Source organism: Marmota flaviventris, chromosome 5 (genome assembly GCF_047511675.1).
Source record: "Marmota flaviventris isolate mMarFla1 chromosome 5, mMarFla1.hap1, whole genome shotgun sequence".
NCBI lineage: Eukaryota > Metazoa > Chordata > Mammalia > Rodentia > Sciuridae > Marmota > Marmota flaviventris.
The window spans coordinates 104,978,247-104,986,424 of NC_092502.1; the positions used below are offsets into that span (position 1 = coordinate 104,978,247).

Sequence of the window (8,178 nt, forward strand, 5' to 3'; positions counted from 1 at the left end):
CAGAGTTACATGCAAAACTTCATTGAAATTGAAGCTGAAAGAGATAGTTTTCTTAAATTTGCCAGCAATTTTTGAATCAAACTTAGGTTTTTGCTTTAAAGTTGTCATCATTTTATGTTTCTTTGCATAGCATTTTTATTGTGTAAATGCAATGTACAAACTTAGAGACAGGATGTTAAAGCTGAAGGTGACCTTATGGAGTCTTTTGTTATGGTTGTTTTTGTTTTTAGTACCGCTGGGGACTGAACTCAGGGCCTTGCACCTAACTATGCAAGTACTCTTAACAACAGAGCTGTACCTCCAGCCTTTTTTTATTTTTTACTTTTTTTGAGACAGAGTCTCAGTAAATCTCTCAGGCTGGGCTTGTGATTCTCTTGCCTCAGCATGCCAAACAACTAGGATTACAGGCATGTGCCACACCATCTGGCTTCTGAACCCTAATTTTTTAGAAAAGAAAACTGATCCCCAGAGAGAGTCAGTAATTTGTCCAAGTTTAAATTGCTCGTCAGTCAGTTGCAGAACTTAAATACAAGTCCAAAGCAACCTGATTCTTAGATCATTATATCATGGTGCCTTGTTTGAATTCAATATTGTTGGAACAAAACAATAAATTACAAGGCTGTTTTGATAGAAATTTGTAATTTGGGGCTGGGGTTGTGGCTCAGCGGTAGAGCACTTGCCTAGCACATATGAGGCCCTGGGTTCAATCCTCAGCACTACATAAAAATAAATAAATAAAATAAAGGTATTGTGTCCAACTACAACTAAAAAATAAAAATACTTAAAAAATTTTGTAGTTTCCTCTAATTTCTGAAAACCCTTGATATTTTACAGTCACATTGATTCAGAATTCTCCAAACCTTCGTGTTTTCCATCTGAAATGTAATTTCTTTTCGAATTTTGAGTCTCTCATGACTGCACTCACTTCCTGCAAGAAACTTGAAGAAATTTGGTTTTCTGAATCATTTTTTAATGTCATCCCATTTGGTAAGAACTATAAACTTAAAATTTTGATTTAAGATGTTTCTGTGGACTATCATATTAAAAGGCACTCTACAAAGTCAAAGTCACTATAAAAAGAGTCAATATCTTAAAATGCAGTTGATGTCAAGGAACATTTTATACTTGATCTTTAATGAATTTCTCAAATAATAAAGCTTAATTGTTTCTATAATTTTAAACATTTTTATTGTTTCCAGAATCGTTTTCTGAGCAAGGATTTGTATCCTCTTAGTCAAACTAATTCAGTCTGAATTATTTTATTAATGTTGATCACTTCTCAAATATTATTTAAAGATGTTACTCTTTGTTATAAGAAATATAAGTGATATAACTAAATTTTAATTTTCTCTCTCATAGTCACCATTTTGCCAAATTTTCTCTCTCTGAAGATATTAAATCTTTCATTCCAACAATTTCCAGACAAGGAAACATCTGAAAAATTTGGTATGTTTTCAAAGCAGTTCTTTTTACTTATTCCTTATTCCCTCCCTCTCTCAACCCCTTTCTTCTATTTTTAATTAGCTACAACAAAGCAAGATATGTACTGTTGTCCTTCAGTATCCACTAGATTGTTTCCAGGATCCCTGATTGATACCAAAATCAGAAGATACTCAAGTCCCTCATAATGGTGTAATGGTATAGTATTTGCACATAACCCACACACATCTTCCTCTTTCCCCCCACACCCCCAGTATTGGGAATTGAACCTAGGGGTCCTCTACCACTGAGCTATGTCCCCAATCCTTTTTGTTTTTTGAGACAGGATTATGCTAAATTGTTGGGGCTGGCCTTGAAATTGAGGTCTCCTGTCTTAACCTCCCAAGGAGTTGGGATTGTATGTATGCACCACCGTGCCTGGCTTCTATATACTTTAAATCAATTCTAGATCACTCATACTCCTTAAAATAATGTAAATGCTACGTAATAGCTGTTATGCTGCATTGTTTAGGGAATAATGATGTGGAAAAATTGTCTTGGAAAAATTCCTTGAATTTGTAATCTTCCTGCCTCTGCCTCCTGAGTTGCTGGGATTATGGGTGTGCACCACTGTGCCTGATTAAATATTTTAATTTTCTGTACAAAGAGCTAGTATGGGGCTGGAGATGTGGCTCAAGCGGTAGCGCCCTCACCTGGCATGCGTGCGGCCCGGGTTCGATCCTGAGCACCACATACAAACAAAGATGTTGTGTCCGCCGAATACTAAAAAATAAATATTAAAAAAATTCTCTCTCTCTCTCTCTCTTAAAAAAAAAAAAGAGCTAGTATGGTTCCTTTCAGTGGGCAGATGTCTTGGATAATCTATTCAAGGAAGATTACATAGTCTAACTAATGAAGACTATATCTTTGTGTGCTAGTGGTGTCGTTGGCAGTACATATTAAAGCTGTATTTTTGGATCAAACCTTGCTTGGTGTGAGCAAAGGATGAAAACCAGAACTGGGGCGGAATTTCTGCAGCTGGCTCGCATACAGCTGTGGGTGACCCATCCTGCTTTCAGAGACACAATGAGGCAAAAGGCCCAGATTTTGATTTCTAGTGATTTTTTGTTTTTGTTATGTTTTTTGGTTCTGGGGAAGGTCCTTACTGTGTCACTGAGCTACATCCTCAGCCCCCAGATCTTGATTTCTAAATTTTCTTTTCATAAAGGAACCACAGTCTATGGAGCAATGGGTCATTCAAGAACTGAAACTGGGAAAGCCTAGAAGTTTGTTTTATGCTAGAAAGTATTCAAAAAACTTTAATGCATAGAAAAATGTTTAAAGAGATTCACAATGTGGCATGCTAAGGAGGGGTCAAAGTGGAAATGAAGGTTATCAGAGTGGTAGATGGTGAGGTTTTAGTACTCAGTGTAAATTTCCTCAATGTGGAAATCATTGAAGATGATTTTTTTTCAGTGAGTATAGATGGGAAGAAAGGGAGTGGGATGGGAAGAAAGGGGGTTGAAAGCACTGCAGAGCTACCAGAGTAACCACAATTCACCGTAAAAAAGAAAATGGAAATATAATAGGCATCTTAGACTTCAGGACAGTAGAAACCGGTCAGGGGAGGATGGAGGAAGTGTGTGCTACCCCTTTTCTCGTTCCCATGGAGAGGATGAGGAATGGCCTTTACGCTACATGGAGTCTTCAGATGGTGCATGATTTTTTAAGTTACAGACTACTGATGTATAGGAATTAACTGTACAAAGAGAATAGCTTTTTTTTTTTTTTAATTTAATTTCTTCTGACAGCCTATACTTTAGGTTCTCTTAATCACTTGGAAGAGCTGATCCTTCCTACTGGGGATGGGATTCGTCAAGTGGCAAAACTGATTATCCAGCAGTGTCAGCAGCTTCAATGTCTCCGAGTCCTCTCCTTTTACCAAGTTTTGAATGATGACAGCCTGATGGAAATTGGTGAGCTATTCTTAGAGAAAGGATTTCAGCTCACAGGGAAGTGGGTGGGGGCGGGGGGCTACTCAAGCTTTCCGCTGCGAAGTATCTATAAACACATTTGCCTCTCCTGAAGTTTTCAACCTACTTCCTCACTCTTACTATCATATTGTTCCTTCCATGTCCTTCTGTGGATTTAAATTCATCCTAGTCAGATCTGGACGTTCAAGAATGCCTCCCTTTTGAAGCTATCCAAGCCTGCAAGTCTCTATTCTTTTGTTTGTGTGTGTGAGAGATACTGGGGATGAAGCCAGGGCCTCACACATGTGTGCTAGGAAAACACTCTCCCAATGAGCTACATCCCCAGGCATGTCTGTATTCTTGACAACTAATGTTTCAGACACCTGGCCAAATATTTTCAAAGTACTTTTTTTTTCAATTGAAGATTAATATACATACAGAAAGGTATAAAACTCTTTTAAGTATACAAATCAATGACTTTTCCAGTGAACATACTTGAAAATACCCATACCACATATGGGTAACAATGAAGCAGATTAGCACACAGAACATCAGGGCTGAGGGTGTAGCTCGGTGGTAGAGTGCTTGCCTGGCATGTGTGAGAACCTGGGTTCAAGCCCTAGCACTTCACACACACACACACACACACACATTTGGCTTATTATGAATAATGTCTCTATGAATATTCTTATACATGGCCACACATTTATTATGCCTGTTGCTCTTTATGGTCTCCTGTACTTCCTTTCATGAGGGGGTCACATTCCTTCTGTCTGAAGACCTCCTGTAATATCTCTTTTCCAGTGGGTTAGCTGGTAATGAACTGTCTTGTGTTTTGATTGTCTGGAAATGTTTTATTTTGCCTTCATCTTTGACATGTATTTTTTTTTTCAGGGAGTATAGAATTCTGTCTTGGCATTTATCTTCTCACCTTTCTAGCTTGCATTGTTTATTTTGTTTAATGAGCTGTCTGCTTTTATGTCATGTTATCTTTTCCCACTGTGGTGGATTTTAAGATTTTTTTTCTTTTAAAGAGTTGGTGTCTCACAAGCCAAGTACAGTGGTGCACACCTATAATCCCAGCAGCTTGCGAGGCGGAAGCAGGAGGATCAAAGTCAATCTCAGCAATTTAGCAAGGCCCTAAGCAACTCAGTGAGACCCTGTGTCTAAATAAAATACAAGAAAGGGTGGGGATGTGGATCAGTGGTCGAGTGCCCCTAAGTTCAATCCCCAGTACCCCTGCAAAAAAAGAGATGGTGTTTCACAGCTCAGTGTGGTAGTGCAGGTCTCTAATTCCAGTTACCTGGGAGGCTGAAGCAGGAGGATCACAGGTTTGAGGCCAGCCTCCTTAATTTAGCAAGACCTTGCCTCAAAATTAATTAATGTTTCCCAGCATCATTTATTAAAGAGGCTGTCTTTTCTCTTACATATTTTTAGGCACATACATACACACACAAAAAAAAAAAACAAAACAAAAACAGATGACTGTAGCTGTGTGGGTTTATCTTTGACTTCTATTGTATTCCCCTGGTTTGTGTGTCTTTGTATGCCAATACCATGGTGCTTTTGTTACAATGGCTCTGTAATATAATTTGAAGCTGGGTATTGTGATACCTCCAACATCATTGCTTCCCCCCCTTCTCCTCTTCAATAATGGAGATTGAACCCAAGGGCACTCTACCACTAAGCTAAATCCCTATCCCTTTTTATATTTTGAGACAGGGTCTTGAACTCAGGGTCCTCCTATCTTAGCCTCCTGAATCACTGGGATTGCAGGTATCATCATCATGCCCAGCTCCTGCATTGCTATTTTTGTTGAGAATTGCTTTGGCTATTCTGGATCTTTTGTTCTTGCATATGAATTTTCGGATTGCTTTTCCTAGTTCTGTGAAAAATGTCATTGGTATTTTAATGGGATTGCATTGGATCTATATATTGCTTTTGGCAATATGGCTATCTTTGGGGCTTTTAAAGAGATATTTAAAAATACACTATATTTGGCGGGCTGGGGTTGTGGCTCAGAGGTAGAGCGCTCGCCTGCCATGCGTGAAGCACTGGATTCGATCTTCAGAACCACATAAAAATAAAATAAAGATATTGTGTCCACCTATAACTAAAAGATAAACATTAAAAAATTATATTCAGCATTTCCTACCTTCATTATGATGGTGGTGGTGGGAGAGGAAGCTGATTTAAAAACCCTCATCTACCATCATTGAAATAGAAGTCCTTCTGATTCTCTTTTGTTTTTGTAGCCAAGGTTGCAATCAATGGAGGCTTCCAGAAGCTTGAGAACTTAAATCTTTCCATCAATCATGAGATTACAGAGGAAGGATACAGAAATTTCTTTCGGGCACTGGACAACCTGCCCAACTTGCAAGAGTTGACCATCTCCAGGCATTTCACAGCCTGTATCAAAGCTCAGGCCACCACTGTCAAGGCTTTGAGTCAGTGTGTGCTGCGCCTGCCACGCCTCACCAGTCTTCAAATGTTAAGTTGGCTCCTGGATGCAGAAGACCTTGCATTGCTTGATGCCATGAAAGAAAGACATCCTAAATCGAAACACCTGATTATTTCATGGAAATGGACACTGCCATTCTCTCCAATCATTCAGAAGTAAATAATTCAGCTAAGAACTGCTGATTCAAAAAATATTTAGGCTGGGCACAGTGGCACACATGTAATCTCACTGACTCAGGAGTTGAGGCAGGAGAATTGGAAATCAGAGGCCAGCCTCTGCAATTTAATGAGACACTGTCTCAAAATAAAAAGTAAAAAGGGCTGGGGATGTGGCTCAGTGGTTAAGTACCTCTGGGTTCAATCTCCGATACCAAAAACATAAAATAAAAATAAAAACCTAATTATCAAAACCATCTTTTTTGGGGGGGTGGTATCAGGGATTGAAGTCAGAGACACTCAACCACTGAGCCACATCTCCAGCCCTCTTTTGTATTTTATTTAGAGACAGGGTCTCACTGGGTTGCTCAGGGCCTTGATGAGGTGCTGAGGTTGGCTTTGAACTTGTGATCCTCCTACCTCAGCCTCTCAAGCTACTAGGATTACAGGCATGCACCACTGTACCCAGCATCTTATTAAGTACTGAATACTAAAGAATAATCATTAAATGTGTAAGACTTGTAATAATGATAATTTTAAAAGTCTGCTCACCCATTACTGAATCTAAGAAACAAATCATCACCAGTACCTATGCAGGCTCTGAATGATGCTCTCCTGCTATTGATTAGCTCTACAATCACTAATACAAAATGAACCCTCCACTGTCAAGGTCCACAAGGAGGGGGTGTGAAAGGCACACAATCTACCCCCACAATATGAAGAAACGTTCAATTTGGGTAAGAAGTGGCTAATTTAATAATTGAATTAGTTTCGCACAGAAATAAGACAAGACTTGACTTTAACACAGGATTCAGATGAATCTCTTCCAAGAGATATTTTTTAATCTTTGCAGGATTTCTTTTACATATTTAGCCTTGGTATAGTGAGTACCATTTCTTTGTACATTGCCAATGTGAAGAAATAGGGTTCAGGGGAAAATGCCTTTATTCCAGAGGCTTTTGAGAGCTTAACATACGTATAATGCCCTTATGATTTCTTATGAACCCACTCTACTCAGTATAACTATGATAGAATCCCACTTAAAAAACAAAACAAAAAAACCTTTTGGGGCTGGGAGTAAGTCAGTGGTAGAGTGCTTGCCTAGTTGTGCACAAGGCACCGTTTGTTCCTAGTACCACACACACACACAAATTAAACTCCTCTTAATATTTCTTTTTTTTAATATCTTTATTTTATTTTTACGTGGTGCTGAGAATTGAACCCAGTGCCTTACGCATGCTAGGCGAGTGCGCTACCACTTGAGCCACATCCCCAGCCCTCCTCTTAATATTTCTAGTTGCATTACAGATTTCTGGATATATTAATTAGCTTGACTGTGATAATCATTTATCATTTCACAATGTATGTTGAAACATCACATTGAATACTGTTATGGTTTGGATGTGAGGTGTCCCCCAAAAGCTCAATTGTGAGATAATACAAGAAGGTTCAGAGAAGAAATAATTGGGTTATGTAAGTCTCAACCCAATCAGTAAATTAATCACCTGATGGGATTAATTGAGTGGTAACTAAAGGCAGGTGAGATGTGGGTGGAGGCAGTAAGGGGTTGGGGGTGTGGCTCTAAGGTATATATTTTGTATCTGGGAGGGGAGTCTCTCTCTCCACTTTCTAATCATCATGTGAGCTGCTTCCTTCTGCCACTCTTTTTCAACATTATGTTCAGCCTCACCTGGAGCCCCCTGGAATAGAGCTGGCTATATATGGACTGAGAACTCTGAAACCATGAGCCCTCAAATAATCTTTTTATCCTCTACAGTTGTTCTGCTTGGGTCTTCCAGTCGCAGTAATGAAAAAACTGACTAAAACAAATATCCATGTCGGTACAACTTAAATATATGATTTTTGTTTGTCAATTATACCTCAATAAAGTTGAGGAAAAAAGATTTCTGGAAGACTATTTTAAAATGTTAATACCACTTACCTCTGGGATGAGAGACTAGAAGGCGTTTTTATTTTTCACTCCCTTCCTGTAGTTTTTTTTTTTTTTTTAACAGTTGCCTATAATATTATATTTAAAATAAAAAATAGGGGGCTGAGGCTGTAGCTCAGTGGTAAAGTGCTTGCCTCGCACGTGTGAGGCACTGGGTTCAATCCCCAGCACCATATAAAAATAAAGATACTGTGTGTTCATCTACAACGAAGTATTTTT

The 8,178-nt window shown here is 38.8% G+C and overlaps 1 protein-coding gene across 1 annotated transcript in view; it reads left to right on the top strand.

Annotated features, from left to right (window-relative positions):
- The window catches only part of Naip (NLR family apoptosis inhibitory protein), a 36,578-nt gene extending 28,666 nt beyond the window's left edge, over positions 1-7,912 (top strand). Inside the window, exons 12-15 of the mRNA XM_027927648.2 lie at positions 835-987; positions 1,360-1,446; positions 3,231-3,395; positions 5,648-7,912. Of these exons, the coding sequence (XP_027783449.2) occupies positions 835-987; positions 1,360-1,446; positions 3,231-3,395; positions 5,648-6,012 (770 nt within the window). The 3' untranslated portion in view covers positions 6,013-7,912. The remainder of the gene's footprint in view (positions 1-834; positions 988-1,359; positions 1,447-3,230; positions 3,396-5,647) is intronic.
- The last annotated feature ends 266 nt before the right edge of the window (positions 7,913-8,178 follow it).